Here is an 18,537-nt window from a genome sequence, read left to right on the forward strand (position 1 = left end):
ATGGTCAATTTACTTTATCTCATAAATAGAAGGCCACCATCAAGGTAGCTGAATGCCCATTGATTGCTCCATTGGACCATTGCTCGTCAACATCCCCCAGTAAGTTTGCCCTCTTCTCATCAAACTACCCTGTACAGAGCCGAAGAAGCTGCCGGGAATAGCCAAAATGGAGGGGCTGTAGTGAGGGGCCATCGGCGATATGCTTCCGATAGTTCTCCACTTCAAAGGGAACGAACAGGAGGTCCAAGAGTGGAGACAGCCCATCATGATCAAATGCCTGGCCTCACAGATCCGGCCATCTATAGAGTTCAGGACAAATAACCAGAAGATTTCAGCCATTACTAGAGACCGTGTTTTGTATTGCTCTCAAACCACATGTCGTATTGACTAATTCATTCTGTTTTCTCCAATCTCTCCTCAAATCACAATGGCCCACATATTTGACGTTGCACCTCTTATCGATACCGGATATATTAACGGGAAAAAGGTCGGCAGCCAAGTGAAATATCCAAACACTGGTACTTTCAGCGGGTTCAACAAACCATTTCGCTTGGAGGGCGACATCTTTGACCTTGAAGTATCAGGAAGCATCCCACCAGAGATCAATGGGACATTTTATCGAGTTCAACCTGATCATCGATTTCCTCCCGTCTTTGAAGATGACATCCACTTTAATGGAGACGGCAATATCACTGCTATACGCATTCAAAATGGTCATGCAGACTATAAGCAGCGATATGTCAGAACCGACAGGTTTTTGGCAGAGACTAAGGCACGAAGAAGCTTATTTGGGAGATATCGCAATCCCTTTACGGATTCTGAGTTGGTGAAATCTGTCATCAGAACATCAGCAAACACCAATATCACCTTCTGGAGGGGGATGCTTCTAGCCTCGAAAGAAGACGGCCCGCCATACGCAATGGATCCAGTGACACTGGAAACCATTGGCCGTTATGATTTCGAGGGGCAGATCCAATCTCCAACAATGACTGCTCATCCTAAATTCGATCCGGAAACTGGTGAAATGATCTGCTTCGCTTATGAAGCTGGCGGTAACGGAAACGATGGATCTCGTCAAATTGCTGTCTGGACAATCGATGCAAATGGTATCAAGACAGAGGAAGCTTGGTACGAAGCTCCTTTCTGCGGTATGATCCATGATTGTGGGATCAGCAAAAACTACGTCGTTCTGCCTATGACGCCTCTCAAGTGCAACCCGGATCGCCTTCAAAAAGGAGGTAACCATTGGGCATGGGATCCCAAAGAAGACCAGTGGTATGGCATTGTCCCGCGGCGAAATGGAAAGCCCGAGGACATTATCTGGTTCCGGTCTGATAACGGTCAGTTAATTCGGCGATATAACAAGGTGCTTACTGACATGTTTGGTCAGCATTCCACGGTCACGTTGCAGGCTGCTACGAAAACGAAGACGGCAACATCGTTTTCGATCTTACTGTAGCAGACAGTAACGTCTTCTTCTTCTTCCCACCAGAGGACACACCGGCTGGTACCGTTGCAAAGCGGAACCGCTTGAACAGCCCTACCAAACGCTGGATCTTCGATCCCAAGAGTCCTTCAGGGACACGCGTACAGGCCAGTGAAGAGTGGGACACCAGTGGCGAGTTCTCCCGTATCGATGATCGCTATGTCACCAACAAGTACAATCACTTCTGGCAAGCAAAGATCGATGGGTCTCGAGAGTACAACGCTGCTAAATGCGGTTCACCAGCTGGAGGACTCTTCAACTGCCTGGCTCACTATACATGGGATGAGAGAACAGAAGATATCTACTGGGCCGGCCCTTGTGCTACGTTCCAAGAACCGTCATTCATACCCAAGAAAGATGGCGCAGAGGGTGAGGGTTGGTTGATTGCATTGTTGAACCATCTTGATGTTCTGCGCAATGATGTAGTCATCTTTGATGCACAGAACCTAGCTGCAGGTCCTGTAGCTACGATTCATCTGCCCATGAAGCTCCGTCTTGGACTTCATGGTAACTTTGTGGATCAGACGGATATAGAGGAGTGGCAGGTGAGACGACAGCCTGGTGGGGATGTTGGTCCCGTGAGGCCGGCTGAGAAACCATTGCCCTGGCAGTCGGAAGCTGACAGCATATGAGTATTGGCTGGTCATTTGTGGGAAGAACCGGACTCTTCGGCTATGTTAAGGTTGCATGAATTACTGATCACTGGACTTGTCTATGGTGATAGTGCATTTTATAGTTAAGCTTTCCCTTTATAAATACTTAATGCAAGTTAAAGTTACAACCCCACATACGTGTCTAATCAGTATCGTGAGCATCGTCTTGAATCGCAACTTTGAGCCTTGTGAACGCCCCGAATACAATATCATGGGTTCAAAATGGATACATAAGCAGCTAATCCCCAAAATGAAGACATTCCAGTCTTGAAGATATTAGGTATTGGTATCATGCATCAAAAGAGTTAGATAGTCCGTCAGTGCCTTAAATCCGACATTACTACGGCCTCTAGTAGCTGAGGAAACCCCGGATAAGTCTGCTGATGACGACAAAAAGGCTCCGAATGCAGCAGCTATGCACTGTCACCACAATGGATCATACCCCTCAGGTATCTCGGATAGTTTGGGCATGAGGGATACCAAGTTTCCTGGGCGTCGGAAGGAGTGCCAACTGCGGGGATCTATCGGACTCATCCTTCCGATGGTCGATGGATTATTCAGACTCCTCCAAGTGGGACACTTGACTTATAACAGAAGTGGGGCCTCATAATGCCGGTCATTGAGTTTATAAGCGTCTACGCCATTGTACATGGCATCAGAAGTCCATTTGAACCAGGAAAGAACACCATTTCATATCATCTGATCAACATATAATCCGAATATGCCTGCCGCCAAAACCCCACGCGATATTGAGACACGTCTCTTTATCAACGGAGAGGTACGTAAGAGAACTGACTAAGTGGGAGGAATATGACATTGACCATTCTTTAGTTCGTCGAGTCATCTGATAAGCAGACGTTTGAGTTGAAGTCTCCATCAACTCACCAAGTTGTAGCTGAAGGTATATCCAGAATACCCACATCAATCATACGCTGCTAGAATATTTTCTCACTCGTTTATAGTGCATGAAGCAAGTGAAAGCGACACCAATGCCGCCGTCGCCGCAGCCAAAGCCGCATTTCCAGCATGGTCTGAACTCTCCCCCAAAGACCGGGGCCAGTACTTCAAAAAGCTTGCCTCACTCATCCTCGAGTCACACCATGAGTTAGCATATCTTGAAGCCATCTCTATGGGAAGACCCGTCAAGGGATACTTCGATGCCTTTGCCGCTGCTGATACGTTCAACTACTACGCCGAAGCTGGAGCGGTAGTGCTTGGAACGAGTAGTCTGAATATGCCTGGACACTTGAACTTTACTCTACGACAACCTTATGGTGTCGCGGCGGCGATTATTCCATGGAATGTGCCGATTCTATTCCTTGCTCTTAAGTCGGCTCCTGCTCTGATGGCGGGTAACACAGTGGTTTTGAAGAGCAGTGAGAAGGCCCCGTTGACTGTGAGCAACCCATCTTTCCTCTCTTTGCCAACGCTGGCTAAAAGTTCATCAGTCCGCCAAAGTCGCGCAGTTAGTCCAAAAGGCTGGCTTCCCACCAGGCGTCTTCAACATTATTTCAGGTCACGGCAAAACATCAGGCGCCATTCTTTCCAGCCACATGGATGTTCGAGTCCTCAGCTTCACTGGATCAGGCCCAACAGGTCGACTCATCCAAGCTGCTGCTGCTAAATCCAATTTGAAGAATGTTATCCTTGAGCTTGGTGGAAAGTCTCCAGCTATCATCTTTGATGACGCCGATCTTGAGAAAGCAGCTGCTGAGACGGCGTACTCTATCCAATGGAACAGTGGACAGGTCTGCATGGCAAACTCGAGGATCTACGTCCATGAGAGCATCGCAGAGCCTTTTATCGAATCGTTCAAGAAGAAGTTCCAGGTCATCGCGGCTGGAGACCCGACTGATCAGAAGGTCAATCATGGACCCCAAGCTGATGAGATCCAATACAACAATGTGCGATCATATATCGAAATGGGCAAGACATCCGGAAAACGTATCCTCGGAATGGACCATGAGGCAACTCCAGATGGTTATCTCATCCACCCAACAATCTTCCTCGATACTCAAGAAGATGCTAGAATTATGAAAGAAGAAATCTTCGGTCCAGTCGTCAACATCAACACCTTCAAGACTGAGGCTGAAGCCCTCAGCAAAGCCAATGATACAGAGTTTGGGTTATACGCGGCAGTGTATAGCAAGAATATCGACAGGGCACTGCGAGTTGCCAAGAGATTGGAGGCTGGCACTGTTGGTGTCAACTGCACCAGTCCCACGCAGGCGAAGGATATGCCATTCGGTGGATATAAGACGAGTGGTGTTGGCAGGGAGGGGACTACAGTTAGCCTGAATAACTTTTTGGAAACGAAGACAGTATTGGTCAAGTTGGAAGAGTTTTAGTATAATGGAGAGTTTTTAGATAGGTCATTAACACGTTTCATTCTTGATCATCAAGCCACCAGCCTCATCTCCGTCAGGTACTCTCCACCACTAACACTCTTCCAGGCAATTCAATACATATTTAGGTAGCGAAAGTTGGAGTACGGTCTAGCAAATCCCCTTGAAAATAAAGAATAAAACCTCACCCGATGCGCCAATCATAACAGTGGATCCAGAAACCCCAACGCAGAACTGACTACGAACACGGGTTTCTGGGCGGAATGATGGAGGAAGCCATCACAACAGTATGAGTCACTAAATCGTGTCTTAATGGCCGCTAACTTTGGTTTAGGAAATCCGACACACTAAGCTTTACGAGCTTCTCACGGACATTCAGCGTTTTCTTCGCATGAGCTTTTCAATCGTCGATCAGTACCCCCTCCAGCTCTATTCATCACTTCGTTTAAGCATCCCATCTACAAGTCTAATGCACCCTATCTTCGCCAAGCACCAACCGGCCTGGATCTCCAAGCTTTCAAATTCATCTATGGACTTGGACCCACGTCAACATGTCTTGGAGGGACATAAAGACAAAGTACAGGCGATCTCGTCTTCCTTGGACAACACACACGTGGTGTCCTTATCAGTGGATGGCAACCTAAGAGCCTGGCGCTTGAATACCGGCGAGTGTATCCGGGAAATCTGGACTCAAAAGCTTCAACACTCCGATTACCACATTGGAATATCTATATCTACCAATCCAATGTGGGTTGCCACCCAGACTAAAGAGCAATTGTGTCTCCGGCGCGGAGACACGGCGAAGGTTGTGGGAGAGTATGTACTACCCGCTTTCACTACGCAGCAAAATATGCCCTATCCATCATCATACACGCAATATTAATCCCGTCTTTCTCCAGCCCATTAAACCACTCAACAATATTTAACCTCCCTGTCCGCGCCGCCAAACTCGTCCCTTGCTTATCACGCAACTTCGACCTCATCTGCGCCTCCCTATCTCTCATTGGGCAAGTGCAATCTGGCGCACAGTGAATACCAGCTAACAACTGCCAATCTAGGTATGGGACATCATGCTCGCGACTCTCCAGGAGCCCAGACGTCACATATGGCATCTTTCTCGAATCACATCCTGTTTCCAAATATGGGCGGAACACAAACGCAAAGCGCAGATAGATCATTGATATATTTCCCGACCTTTCCGGCTCATGGACAATCCTGTGACCAAGAGAAACGCAGATGTGGTAGATGCGAGTGACGAAGAAGTATCGCAGCGAATGAGTCAGCGTCCAACAGTTTGAGATGTTGGGCGGGATGGGGTGCTGCAAGTCGTGGATCCGCCCCGTGGTGCAGGATCGGAGAAGCACGGACGGAATGTGCGTCCTCGTGCACATCAAGGACAGCTGGAACCATGGTAGCAGCGGGTATTTCAGCTGATCCTGGATGCACAAAAGAGTTTTGGTGTCCTCAATGCCACATGGAAATTGTAATTGGAGAGACGCAATGTGCGTCTGTACCAAGTCGTAGACTGCACCGTCGAAATCTGCTGCGCGTGCCTCACAGAACGTCATGTGTAAGCGTCGTGCATAAAGAATTTCTAGAGCAGCAATGATGTTGTTGACGACGGCTTTGGTAGGGTTGCTGTTGAGGAGAATGATTTCTTGGGTGAGCGATCGGGACCGAGCAAGGAATACATCGTCAACGCACACTGCGAGTGCTTTTTCGTATGGCGCAGAACAGACTGGGAGCTGGTCTATGAGACCCTTCCGGCAGTAATACTCGTGGAAGCCGACCATGAACGCGTAATCTTCATGATCAGTGGGGAACAGTCCTAGTCTCTCGCGTTCCCAGCCAGTTTTTGCTTTCTCCGTGAAAACAAAGTCCTAAGTGATAGTGACATTAATAATTGATTGTTAGGCTACTCTCCTCCCAAACGCCCCTCAAGGATCACTTACAGGGCAGCCGTATAGAAATGAGAATTCGGGATCACCAATCATCGACTGCAGCTCCCAAACATGATGAGATGTAAGATTGTACTTCGTATAGTATTCGTCATCCGGAAAGTGAGGGAATAATTTCTTTCCAGCCCTCTCAAACAATTCCTCTTCAGACGCCTGGAACGCGAGTAGCGACTGTGGCCCACAATCGTTGTCGTAGTACGAGATGGGAGGAGGCGGAATAAGTCTCCAAGGGGCAGTTACTTTTGTTCCGGTGTGAAGAAGTTGCCCTGTTCCAGCATAAGAATTACTTCCAAGTCGCCCATGTCAAATTCTTCAAAGGAAGGCACTCACTGAATTGTGGCAGAGGTTCTTTGAGTAACCATTCAGCATGTCCCTTTGCCATAGCAGCACGGATCCACCAACTGCGGAAGTGATAGGCATGAAAGCTGTCCGCCATATGCACACCCCATTCTGCAGCTTTAGCCCACAGTCTTGAGAGGCTGCCGGAGTTGTCCATGGCTTCATTGGTATACTGCTCGATATCTGTTCCTTGTTTCCTTGTGCCTGTTTGATATGTCAGCGGTGGCCATACTCGTGGCGGGATGACCCTGATGCGTGAGACATGACCCTTGAGTTCTGCTTCTTGCGCTTCCTCGGCATAAAGTAGGAGTGCTTCCTGAGCATAGAGCCAAGATTGGTCCTCGTAGGCCTTAGCCATCTTCGAGCGGGTAACAAATTCGTTGTTAAGATCAATCTCTCGGTAGTACTCGATATCCTCTGCGGAGGTGTTAATCTTCGTTTCTTAGTTTTAAGGACTGGCATACTCTGAGATATCTTGCTTCCCCATTGATAAGGGAAATTGGTTAAGTTTATGTCGGTCTCTGGAACCAGGTCACTATTTAGCTTCGTAGCATGATTCATAGCTCTTTCCGCTTTCATTGTTAATGCCTGCTTAAACTTGAGCAGCTGTTCATTTGAGAGGCTCATTGTACTTCTGACGGTCAGTTTTTACTGTTCTGAACATGTAGTGTAACTACGGTTCACACGGGCATCACCTTTCAAAAGTTCGTGGTCCAGATACCTGGCTATCATCTAGTGCCTCAGAGTACTTGTCGGCGCTTTGGCGCAGGAGCTTCGCAGTCCTCCACCAGGACCAAGCAGCCCGCTTGCGAACGTCTTGGGGGCTTATTTCGAAAGTGTCATTCGCTGTGAAATCTCATTAGCTCAAATTCGTCCATCTTCTGCTAGGTGAGCATACTTTCATGGTGTAGCCACTTCTCTAGCGACGTAAATGTAGCTCCCTCCGGCGTTTTTGGATCGAGTCGAGGCCTTTCAGGCAAGGTTGATATAGTACGCTCAACAAACTCTCTCGACTCGCCTACTCAAGGAAGTCAGCATGCTGTACGGGGCACAGGCATCTCCCCAACATACCGGGTTGGAACTTCTTTACTCTTCCAGCTCCGCCGCCTAGTGGCCTTGGAAGTTCGGAGTTGTTGGTTGTTAGGGTAGGGTCAATTCCAAGAATGTCACAGACTGGAGTATTTTAATTCCATATCGATAACCTTGAATATCAACCGAAGATGCCTTACCTTCTTTGACATATTTCTTGCTCGCGAGTCGGCTCGAAGATTCGTACTGTGGTATAGGCTCGAATTGGTGGAAAACTGGTGTTGCCATGGTCCATGGGATTTCTTGGTTGGTATTTGAGGATTTGTTCAAAGGGATGCTCAGTCACTCAGAAAAGCCTTTTAACTATTGAAGACGAAAAATTATCTAGATGAAGAGATGCAGGAGGCGGTAAGCTTGAAAGTAGCAAACTTATCGCATCCCACGATGTATTGGCCTGCGGTTCAGGGTTGGCTGAAGCTGAAAATCCGTCTCGGGCCTAGCGCTGATAAATATTGGGCACCAAACGCCCGGCCGCGCCCTAAGTGGCGCGGATGGAGTAAAACCCGGGGAAACCCCTCACTAAGACTGAGAGCTGCTTCGACCCGAATCAGGTATTAGGGCATAAGTATGGACCTCAGGACATCAGATAGAAGAACAAGATTAAATAGGCCTTCAATCAATTCATTAGCTAGCTCCTGGATATTAAACAATGGTCTCACCACTCTTTTTGTTCAGATCCTTAACAGTACAATATGTCGCACCCATACGAGACAGCCAACAGGCTGGGAAGTCGTGAACAACAGGATGAACGTAAGTCGTATTAAAATCATCGCGTGCTCCCGCCAATTCCAGTGGAACTGAAACTGTGGCTTGTAGTTAGAGACATCTTAGGATTGAAAGAGGAGACTCTGACCAATGTTGACCCGATTCCTCGACCGTTAGGAGGGGGAGCGGGCCGTGTGAAGAAATTTAGGACAGTGAGTAACGGCCACTTGGTAAGATCAGATAACGCACAGAATTAAGAGAAAGTTTGAACACAGCCAAGCACACCAGTGACAGGTGCATCCCCAGCTCCAGCTCCAGCTCCAGTGGTACAGCAACAAACGCTGCCCGCGACTCCACGAGGGTACCCCACTCTGGCCAGATTCTATGCGAGCGACAAGTCATTCTTCTTACTACGGAGATTCGACGAGCTTGCCGCAAGAAACCTATTATTCATTCAGGATGAGCTATGCCAACTCGAAAGAGATCTTCAAGCTGCTGATCAAGATGACACCCGTGCTGGGCCGCAAGGATTACAGAATCTTCACTCCCGGCGAGGCGATCGGAATCAAAGTAGAGCTGAGATCATGCAAAAGATCAGAGAGAAATTGACAATATATCGTATGTTAAATACTACCTAGGTCCGGTTCGACCGATTTAATGATTTGTGTTATAGAGAAGTCAGTCCTAAGGCAATCACAAATGATGCAGTTAGAGAAAGCGACACCAGACGCCGCCGACAGCCTTATCAATTGGCTAGATGGAATAAAGCCGACGACCGAAGTGGAGTCTCATTTCGCTGATGATCCTGAAGACCTCATTTCCTTGGGAGGCATTGAGGAAGGCAAAGAGTACCTCGAAAGGTTTATCGAGAAACATTTCTCCCACTGGTTCACGATCCCGGTATATTTTCCTGCTTCTAGCTATAAATACCGAGACTAATGTATGTTTCTATAGACAGGCACCAGTTCTCGGCATATGGTCGATCCTAACCTACAATATTACTCCTCTGAGTCCATTAAAACGCTTGCGCGGGTTGTGATTTCCGTCGCCGCAGTTCTCTTCCTTGCAGCCCCAACTGCAACTCTTTACTTTGTGCAGTCCGCGAACCTCAAATTCTTATTCATTATTATATACTCTGCTGGCTTTGCGTTTATTCTCTCAGTGTGGACTAAGAGCCGGAGTTATGAGATTTTTGCTGCTATGGCTGCGTAAGTTTTGCTAATACCTTATATGTACCTCTTGCTTACTAACTGATGCTGCTTAGATATGCAGCATTCTTGGTTTTTTTCTTAGGTACAATACCTGAAAGTTCCTCATAAGAAATTTAGCTATAGCGATAAGCTAGATATCTTGCTTAACTTATTTCTTTTGAAAGCCCCGATAAATTTAGGCCTGAGCGTTGGCTCAACGTGACACCTGAAAAAAAGGATGGGATGTACCGAGCTTTTGTCCCATTCTCGCCTGGTCAAAGAGGGTAAGAGCTCACTTCTTCCATCGCTGCTAAGTGGTGACGAGAAGGCCTATGACTAACATAATTTGTCTATACTCGACCATGCCTTGATGCTTGAACAGGTGTTACAAGCGAACTGCTTTTTGAAGCCCCTAACCTAAACCATCAAACTCTAATAGCCACAGCAAATCTATGTTCATATCAAGAGAAGACTAGACTATGAAACTTGGAAAACGTAGTTCTGCTCCGCCTCCTTGAAATTGAAACCTGATTCGACCTCTTAACAAAAGAAAGGACACTGTGACCATAATAAGGTTTGTTGTATCTACACACAAAATCTTAAATGACAGGAATCAACCTCCAGTGGAATGACCTATATGATGATTCGCCGGCAACAAACTTTCGAGTTTCCCAACCAATACAAACCTTCTTCACGCTCAACACTCGTGCGCCCATACTTCGACACCTGAGCCCGGCATGACTCACATCGATGTCGTTGCAAATAACATAAAATAATGTGAACTTCGTCCTCTAGAATTCTTCAACTCTCTTCTTACATCAACCTGGCCCGTCACGAAATCGTTCCACACCCTGCCACAATGACACTAGAGGAATCGATTACTCGGATCAAGGCCAACTTGACTGAAGTCCTAAATCCCGAGATCATCGACAATGTGATCCTGAAGGAAAAGCGACCCCTCCGCGTCTACTGGGGAACCGCCCCAACAGGAAAACCACATTGCGGCTACTTCGTACCCTTGGTCAAGATTGCCGAACTTCTCCACGCAGGATGTCACGTCAAGATCCTCCTCGCCGATGTTCATGCAAAACTCGATAATTTGAAATCGTCATCCGAAGTGATCCAGCACCGATGCGAATACTACAAGCTCCTCATCAAGAGCTCCCTGAAAGCCATTGGCGTCGATGTCTCCAAGCTTGACTTTGTCGTAGGAAGCACATTCCAGTACAGCAGGAAATACCAGACCGACCGCGTGCGCTTCTCGTCTATTGTCAAATACTCGCAGGTCCGCAAGGCTGGTGCCGAGGTCGTTAAGCAAGGCGACGATCCCATCTTCAGTAGCTTGGACTACCCCATCTGGCAAAGCCTCGACGAGGAGCACCTCGATGTAGACGCGGAACTGGGCGGTGTTGATCAGCGCAAGATCTTTACCTTTGCCATCGACCATATGCCCAAGATTGGCTACAAGGTGCGAGCACACTTGATGAACCCCATGGTTCCTGGTCTTGGAGAAGCACAGAAGATGAGTTCAAGCGAGCCAAGCTCCAAGATCAATCTTCTCGATTCGCCTGAAGAAGTCGCCAAAAAGCTCAGGAAAGCTGTGTGCTTCCCAAAACAAGTTGGAGGGAATGGCGTGATTGCGTTTATAGAACACGTAATCTTCCGAGTTGCGTCGCTCAAAGCTGGTGGCAAGCCAAGTTTCACGGCTGAAACACGGGAAGGCGAGGTCCTGGTCTATGAAGACATCTCCAAGCTCAAGGAGGATTACGAGAGCGACATTCTGACACCGCAAATGGTCAAACCTGCGTTGATCAAAGCACTCAACAAGCTTCTGGACCCTATCCGGAAAGACTTTGAGGCTGACGAGGATTGGAAACGCGTTGCAGATCTGGCTTACCCAGTTGAAGTGAAGCCTGAGAAGACAAATAAGGAGATGTACAACGGCAAGAGATCTCAAAAGCTGCCTATTCGGACATCAACCTATCTAGTTACAGAGGAGATGCCCTAAACAGTAACAGGATCGTAGTTCCCATTAGCTAAAGCAGGTAGCCAAATTCCATCCCAGATTCAAGTTTCACCGTCTACTCCATACATGCTCTAGTCTAGGATCCAGAGCGACCCCGCAAAGTTGAGCTGCAATAAATCAACACTAGCCTTCATAGGGAGACGCGCAAAACAGTATTGCTAAGTCCCTGATAGATATGTTTCGCTGTTATGACGTCAACATTATATCCACCACTACGTTCTATGTCGTGATTATAAGCTCTCGGCTACTGGTCGAAACTGCAAATAATACATCTCGCTCACAATTTAGACTTTATGATGATGACAGCATGAGAAGAATACGACCGGCTTCTCGGTCATCATGAGGATGGAGAAGTGCAAACGATATTAGGCAACGAAACAGAAAATTCCAGCGGCAGGTGGCCATCTCGATTGGATTTCAGGTTCATTGAGTTATGCCGTATCAGTCTGACGAATAGGTGAGTTCGACGCTATTGAATACGGCTTACCTGATTTTAATATCCCCGAATGGCTTTTACATTCGTGAAGCCATGGTGATATTATGTCTGCCTTTGTTAGCTAGGTGCGACGCCCATCTGATGACGACCTTCGCTGTAAGACAGGACGCGAAGTAATGCGCCATGCTTGATGTCATAACATCGATTCCCCTTCTCTCGCTCCCGCCACTGGATGCTCCTTATAAGTGCAGGAAATTCAGCACCAAAAAAAACATATCTTCATATGTCAAGTTCTGTGATTGACTTCCTGACCAGTCATCACTAGCATCTGGCACCCACAATATCAACGAACATGGCGGCTAAAAACCCCGACTCCCTCGACGGCCAGGGGCAGTTTCATGCCCGCATCAACCCATCTGAGCTTACAGCAAACAAGTGGGTTAGTAATCACATACTGTCTACTTATTCAATCCACTTAACATTTGCCAGCACAAGCCAGGCAACGAGCAAGGCAACGATGCCGCACCAGAGTACCACGCCGAGACCTTCCCACCTGGAAGTGCACCTCCTGAGAATACGTTCCGCCCCAATCCTGTCAACAGCGACATGAATGAAGCCCTAGAAATGCCTGCTCAAGACATGCCAGGCTCGACATCAAAGGACATCCATAACTCTATTGATAACCTGCACGGCAGACCATTGATTGGCCAAGAGAACCGTGAAATCAGAGGAGTGCATCCGGGAAAGAGAAAGAAGGAGCGCAGTGGCTTGGAAGGTGTTGGTGCGAGTACAGCTCACTCCGTATTTGATAAGGTGAGGGATGAAGTTGCTGACAAGGCTAATGTCGACAAGGGGCAGAGGGGATATTCTGGGAAACGAGATGGCGGGTTGGCTGCTGATGGAGCAGAGTCCATGCCGCCCGTGAAAGCAGATGAGCGGGCTGTTCGTCAAGGACCTCATAAATCTACTGTTTAATTCAATAATGGGTTTTCAGCATTAGAACCAAATAAAATGCTCTCGTTCTGTATTGTGTCGTAATTCATGCCACTGTATGTGAACACTACCTCCATCAAGAGTTGGAGATGTGACGAGGCGAGACGCCCGATAAGCCTCAGCTCATTGGCCATAATTAAATCTAAACAGAACCCTGTAAACCAAGGTTTCGTGTTCTTGTTATCTGTGTTAGCAGTCTAAAGTTGAACCTTATGGCCAGCGAGTAGTTGCATAGCTGCAAATCAAGGGTTGACCGAAGGAGCCATGTCCATGTAAATGATCGACATTTTCACAACTGCATAACAGATAAGTCATACTACTAACAAGTGCTTAATGGCTAGATGCAGCTCATATCTCATTTCTTGCATTTGGCACAGTATACGTGTGGGTATGATTGGCTGCAACCCTACAGAATATGGAGCCTCAAGACAACTCAAGATATCGTCATTTCTTTATCATACTCATAGCGATGCCAGTTCAATACAAGGGTTGGTATAGAGTTTAACGCTGGGAAGTTAATTTATATCCATAATGTTGTGTAATAAGGGCGAAAGCATTTCTCGGCAGTTCTTAATTTACCAGGATCTTTAGAACACTACTCAATCACGCAGTTGTCTGTTACGTACAAGTAGATTACGTCTCTGTATTCGCAATGCCTACACCCCTCGGCCAAGAATAATTACAGGATATGATGGTAGTGAGAGCTCTGCCACGTGAAAATGACGACTCTCATGTAAAGGCCTGTTGGGAAAACGCTTATTAATTGGTCGTACAGCTGTCTAAAGGTCAACGTGTTGCACATCAGTCAGCTAATGCAATAGTGACATCACATTTCAGTATAATTGGAATATTGTCCAGTATATAATTTGCCTCAAAAACGCACGTTTGGAGTTGAGGGTGTCTGCCATAGCCCACCTCACTCCAATCTTGCCGACACTTACACTGCCAAAATGAGTCAAGTTTCTGGAAAGGAACCGGGCAGGAAATGGTGGAAGGAAGCCATTGTATACCAGGTTTGAACTCTTCTCCCCCTTTTCCTGAGGAGACTTATACGATTAGATTTATCCGGCATCTTTCGTAGACACCGATTCTAATGGTGTTGAAAATATCAACGGGATCACTGCTAAACTGGGCTATCTCAAAGAATTAGGCGGTAAGAAGATATTTGCCCCTTTATGTGCTTATAGTCTAACGACTGCATCTTGCCAGTGGATATTCTATGGATCTCATCAGGTAAGTCCTGTTTCACCCAGAGAGGTGCCTCTATTCTAACGCCTGACATTAGTCTACGAAAGTCCACAGAAAGACATGGGGTATGATATTGTACGACAAGTCTATGGCAGTGAAATCAGACTTGCACTCGCTGACTTGTTCCCAGTCGAACTACCGTGACATACATCGTCCCTACGGTACAATGCAAGACGTCCACCATTTGATCGATGAGCTCAAGGTACGCGATATGAAGCTCATCATGGATCTGGTGGTCAATCACACTTCAAATGAGGTAAGACGACGCTTTGAACTCTTTGTCCTATTTACCATGGCTGATTTCGTCTGACGCAACAGCATCCCTGGTTTATTGACTCGGCCTCGTCAACAGTAAGCTCGCGACGAGACTGGTACATCTGGCGAAAGCCAAGGTATGACGCCCAGGGCAAACGGCAGCCACCGAACAACTGGTGCAGCCTCTTCGACGAGACCGAGTCAGCCTGGACCTACGACTCCAAAATGGATGAGTACTATCTTTCGCTCTTTAGTCCATTCCAGGCCGACCTGAATTGGGAAACCCCATTCGTCCGAGAGGAAGTCTGCGATATCCTGCGATTCTGGCTGGACAAGGGGGTTTCTGGTTTCCGGATGGACGCCATAAACCTCATCTCCAAAGACCAGATGTTCCCTGACGCAGAGATTCTTCATCCAGGCAGAGAGTACCAACCGGATGAATGTTGCTTCGCCAACGGGATCCGACTCATGGACTATCTCCAGGAGATGAAAAGCGCTGTCTTCTCGAAATACGACACTCTCACGGTTGGTGAGATGCCGTACCTCGAGGACGAAGAAGAGAGACTCAAGATGGTGGCGGCGGAAGAGGCTCTACTGGACATGATCTTCACCTTTGAAATGATGGATCTTGACGTTGTCCCTGAGAAAGGCCGTTTCAGCAACAAGTCGTGGACTGTCAATGACCTGAAGAATTTGGTTACCAAATCATTGTAAACAATGACTACACCGTCGTTAACGCGGCTCTACAGACGTTTGCAGGTCGAGCAAACAACCGGACCATGCTCGTATCTCCTTACCGATTCTAGCAACGAAGTATCGAGACACGCAAGCAACACATTGACCTGTTCGTCTATGGGGAATTTGAGATTATAGATGATACTCACCCCAACGTCTTCGCGTTCAAAAGGACCAGCGACTCGGAACGTTCCATTACTATCTTTAACTTCAGTAAAGATGAGGTTGACTTTACTTTTCCATCAGGCCAGGGGGTCCATCAATGGGCTCTGGGGAGCTACAATGCTTTGTCGATGGAGAAGCCAAAATCGGGGGTCATACAGCTCCTACCTTGGGAAGGCTTGCTTGGTATTGCGTAGAGGGATTTGCACTGAGTTTGTAGCAAAAGTACCAGATTGCTATTGTCTTAGTATAAGTACTTGGGGACTTTGTGGATAGGGCTAATAGTTCTGAGATTGCTTTAATATGGTTAGTACATAATACCACGGACCTTCAATAATGATGCATTGTGCCGTGATGTCACGCAAGCAGCTCCATACTTTAATCATTGATCTTCTTGAATGACAGTCGGCATAAGTCAATAAATTACTCAGGCTTCTGCTTCACATCTCGAGATCATGCTTCGTGAGTCACGAGGTCGACTGAAGAGTTTTATTGTAGGCTGCTTGGGTTGGTTCAAGGGATGAGTTGCAGCCTACACGTATCAGGTCGTCGTTATGAAGCCTTTTACTCATATTGGGTAGAGTACACTTGCTGCAGAAAATACCAGCGGCGTTGGTCGGATGATCTGAGAGGGTAAGAAGTTGAGATACTGCAAATCGAATCTTATAATATCCAGCTATGTACAAATGCCATTCCATTCATATTTGAGTTTGACCACATGCCATTAACCATGTCTCTATATCAGCCTCATTATTGTATTTCAACGATTGCTTCGTTGCATTTCGTACGATCGCTTACACTCTCTCATACTCAGACCTGTCCTGCATGAGCTTGGTGATAGCCATTACCCATGGCCCTACATCTTTCTCCGGTACAATGTACCGCCCCGACTCATCGCGTTTGCCGCTAATAGGATCTACCCCGATGATGTAATCCAGTCCAAGCATTGACCCAGAGAGTGCACCTGCATTTGAGGGCACGACTGGGATGCCCCGAAGGTGAGCTTCAACCACCACCATGCCCCAGGCCTGCACCAGAGCGATGGAACGACAAGCACTTTGATATCGCGCCAGAGATCTTCTTCTTTGACGCAGCACGGACGGGTCCTGTAGGCGGGTCAGCCATATTCTTGGTGCGCAAGTCTTAGTCAACAATGCAGGGCGTACTCACGTCACGTTGGGCAAATCTCCCATCTGCTCCACAGTTGCGTCGTCGGCGCCCCAACTCATGTAGGCCAAAAAGTCAAACTGCGAGCACGTTCTTGCAAGACTAACATAGATACTCGAGCCCTTGACTGGACAAGGGTTTATCATGCCAATGAATTTCTTGTCCCAGTTGAAGAGACGATCTGGCATCTCATGGTCTTTCCCAACTAGATACGTCCAGGGATTATGCACCAAGAAGCGTGTTTGAAACTGGCCGTGGTCAAGGGCATACTTCTCGATAGCCTCAGGCACGCCACAGATACCGTCGAGTTGTTGAACAAGATCTGCTTCGCGCGTTGTACTTGAATGACCTGGCACGCCACCAGCAAAGGGGCCAAAGGGATGTTGCTCGACCGTATGCACAACTACTATGCGAGACATAGCTAGATGAGACAGCTCGGAGGCGAGACTGGCCTTTATAGATAGAGCATCGTTGGATATAATGTGTGTTGGAGAAAAACGTCTGATTTCCCCTTGCAGGAAGGAAATAAAGTCCATGAGTGGTGCCGATGACGTTCCAGTCAACGGAGATGGTATTCAGCAATGTTAGATTCAACCGTTGAATGACAAACCTGATCATTTACCTCAATATACTCGGCTGACATTCTAGCCAGTTGGTTAGGTGAATCTACCTTGCCACCAGACGCAGCGTCAAACGCTTCGCTGTCCAGCGCCGAAGTCTCAACGCCATCATCCATGCACAGCTCTTGCACTTTCACATCTACCCCGGGCTTACCATGTTCTAATCTCATATGCAGCACTTTGGTGCATACTCGTGGATCATGCTCGCCGCTGCTATTCATAGGCTGCATGTAACTCTCCACCTCTCCACAGTAGGAGTAGCAGAGTTGGCGGACACAACGGCCGCTTGGGGAGAGGTTGCGTAGTAGGGCGGTTTGGCTTTGTAACCGCCCGAAGAGGAAAAGAGACCCTTTGCGGTTTGGATCAGAAAGACACGCATGGTGTTGAGACTGTTCTATTTGTAGAGGTCTATGGATAGTCATCATGGAGCATAAGAGAATTCCGAAGTGAAGAATGAAGACGCATTAAAGTACATAAATACCTAGTAATACAACTTAGAATTAAATAAATCTGGAAAGGGGGGTTAAAACGGCTAATAGAGTGATCCTAGCAGCAGATGATTCCTTACACAATAGGGTCAAAAGGTCCGTAACAGAAAGCTTAGAAACAAATACGTAGAGGTGCGTTAACTTAGCTAACAGTTCTCATCACAGGACCGCACACCAGACCTTCACAGTGACGCGATTGCGACCTCACCTATCAGCCAAATTCACTTCCCCTTTGGCATCAAAAGACATGAAGCAGTTTTAGCCAGTTTTGATGTAATTGAATGTATTATAGCTACCACTATTGCTGACAATGGGTTTAATTTGACATGTGGCACATCAATAAGACGGCGAAGCTGAGAGATGAGGTTAAGCCGGCTGAAGCTTAATGCTGTCATTTGGGCGTTGAGAGGGCAGTTAACATGCTGCTTGAAGTGTTTTGAGATGTGTTATCCAGGGTTGTACCGGCTTAGAGGTGACGCCAACTGCACCCCTTACCTTGAGGGTATTTAGAAACTGAGAGTTTTAAATACATCTCTTGTAAAAGCACTTGTCAAGGTAGAGCAGGCTTCTCTGAGATTTATCTTGATCAACTTATTAATTATAAGGTATTCCCTCCTTAATCAGCAAATAGTTATTATTAAG

The 18,537-nt window shown here is 47.2% G+C and overlaps 8 protein-coding genes across 8 annotated transcripts; 6 read left to right on the forward strand and 2 right to left on the reverse strand.

The window, feature by feature from the left end:
- The first annotated feature begins 284 nt into the window (after window positions 1–284).
- Window positions 285–2,266, forward strand: BKA55DRAFT_586440 (carotenoid oxygenase). Its single transcript, XM_046194562.1, has 2 exons — window positions 285–1,340; window positions 1,391–2,266. Exons 1-2 carry the CDS (start codon window positions 428–430, stop codon window positions 2,116–2,118), a joined length of 1,641 nt encoding a protein of 546 aa, XP_046041287.1. The 5' UTR covers window positions 285–427; the 3' UTR covers window positions 2,119–2,266.
- Window positions 2,267–2,769: 503 nt separating this feature from the next.
- BKA55DRAFT_586441 (aldehyde dehydrogenase domain-containing protein) lies at window positions 2,770–4,653 on the forward strand. The gene is made up of 4 exons (XM_046194563.1): window positions 2,770–2,917; window positions 2,971–3,040; window positions 3,102–3,535; window positions 3,588–4,653. The coding sequence occupies exons 1-4, from the start codon at window positions 2,861–2,863 to the stop codon at window positions 4,485–4,487; spliced, it is 1,461 nt and encodes a 486-aa protein (XP_046041288.1). The 5' UTR covers window positions 2,770–2,860; the 3' UTR covers window positions 4,488–4,653.
- A 667-nt stretch (window positions 4,654–5,320) lies between these two features.
- On the reverse strand, window positions 5,321–8,098 carry BKA55DRAFT_546991 (uncharacterized protein; the record flags this gene model as incomplete). The annotated part of the gene is made up of 8 exons (XM_046190976.1): window positions 5,321–6,364; window positions 6,437–6,708; window positions 6,773–7,198; window positions 7,246–7,412; window positions 7,477–7,627; window positions 7,680–7,799; window positions 7,853–7,954; window positions 8,011–8,098. 8 exons carry the CDS (start codon window positions 8,096–8,098, stop codon window positions 5,321–5,323), a joined length of 2,370 nt encoding a protein of 789 aa, XP_046041289.1.
- Window positions 8,099–8,562: 464 nt separating this feature from the next.
- Window positions 8,563–9,894, forward strand: BKA55DRAFT_546992 (uncharacterized protein; the record flags this gene model as incomplete). The annotated part of the gene is made up of 6 exons (XM_046190977.1): window positions 8,563–8,620; window positions 8,687–8,787; window positions 8,851–9,193; window positions 9,249–9,475; window positions 9,530–9,783; window positions 9,840–9,894. The coding sequence occupies 6 exons, from the start codon at window positions 8,563–8,565 to the stop codon at window positions 9,892–9,894; spliced, it is 1,038 nt and encodes a 345-aa protein (XP_046041290.1).
- Window positions 9,895–10,624: 730 nt separating this feature from the next.
- On the forward strand, window positions 10,625–11,773 carry BKA55DRAFT_600148 (uncharacterized protein; the record flags this gene model as incomplete). Its single annotated transcript, XM_046196487.1, has 1 exon — window positions 10,625–11,773. The coding sequence occupies one exon, from the start codon at window positions 10,625–10,627 to the stop codon at window positions 11,771–11,773; it is 1,149 nt and encodes a 382-aa protein (XP_046041291.1).
- An 806-nt stretch (window positions 11,774–12,579) lies between these two features.
- BKA55DRAFT_698294 (uncharacterized protein) lies at window positions 12,580–13,202 on the forward strand (the record flags this gene model as incomplete). The annotated part of the gene is made up of 2 exons (XM_046200502.1): window positions 12,580–12,666; window positions 12,717–13,202. The coding sequence occupies 2 exons, from the start codon at window positions 12,580–12,582 to the stop codon at window positions 13,200–13,202; spliced, it is 573 nt and encodes a 190-aa protein (XP_046041292.1).
- A 968-nt stretch (window positions 13,203–14,170) lies between these two features.
- On the forward strand, window positions 14,171–15,437 carry BKA55DRAFT_529835 (glycoside hydrolase superfamily; the record flags this gene model as incomplete). Its single annotated transcript, XM_046189100.1, has 6 exons — window positions 14,171–14,233; window positions 14,280–14,373; window positions 14,430–14,453; window positions 14,506–14,543; window positions 14,599–14,724; window positions 14,787–15,437. The coding sequence occupies 6 exons, from the start codon at window positions 14,171–14,173 to the stop codon at window positions 15,435–15,437; spliced, it is 996 nt and encodes a 331-aa protein (XP_046041293.1).
- Window positions 15,438–16,318: 881 nt separating this feature from the next.
- BKA55DRAFT_600149 (uncharacterized protein) lies at window positions 16,319–17,628 on the reverse strand (the record flags this gene model as incomplete). The annotated part of the gene is made up of 5 exons (XM_046196488.1): window positions 16,319–16,390; window positions 16,421–16,648; window positions 16,678–16,726; window positions 16,791–17,288; window positions 17,420–17,628. 5 exons carry the CDS (start codon window positions 17,626–17,628, stop codon window positions 16,319–16,321), a joined length of 1,056 nt encoding a protein of 351 aa, XP_046041294.1.
- Between the last annotated feature and the right edge of the window lie 909 nt (window positions 17,629–18,537).

Source organism: Fusarium redolens (assembly GCF_020744475.1).
Source record: "Fusarium redolens strain MPI-CAGE-AT-0023 chromosome Unknown BKA55scaffold_34, whole genome shotgun sequence".
Taxonomy (NCBI): domain Eukaryota; kingdom Fungi; phylum Ascomycota; class Sordariomycetes; order Hypocreales; family Nectriaceae; genus Fusarium; species Fusarium redolens.

Excerpts from the sequence above, each read along its gene's own strand:
- BKA55DRAFT_586441 (XM_046194563.1), top strand. The coding sequence starts at position 2,861 with ATGCCTGCCGCCAAAACCCCACGCGATATTGAGACACGTCTCTTTATC. Across the intron at positions 3,041-3,101 it reads TCACCAAGTTGTAGCTGAAG|TGCATGAAGCAAGTGAAAGC; the intron begins GTATATCCAGAA and ends ACTCGTTTATAG. Across the intron at positions 3,536-3,587 it reads GTGAGAAGGCCCCGTTGACT|TCCGCCAAAGTCGCGCAGTT; the intron begins GTGAGCAACCCA and ends AAAGTTCATCAG.
- BKA55DRAFT_586440 (XM_046194562.1), top strand. The coding sequence starts at position 428 with ATGGCCCACATATTTGACGTTGCACCTCTTATCGATACCGGATATATT. Across the intron at positions 1,341-1,390 it reads CTGGTTCCGGTCTGATAACG|CATTCCACGGTCACGTTGCA; the intron begins GTCAGTTAATTC and ends ATGTTTGGTCAG.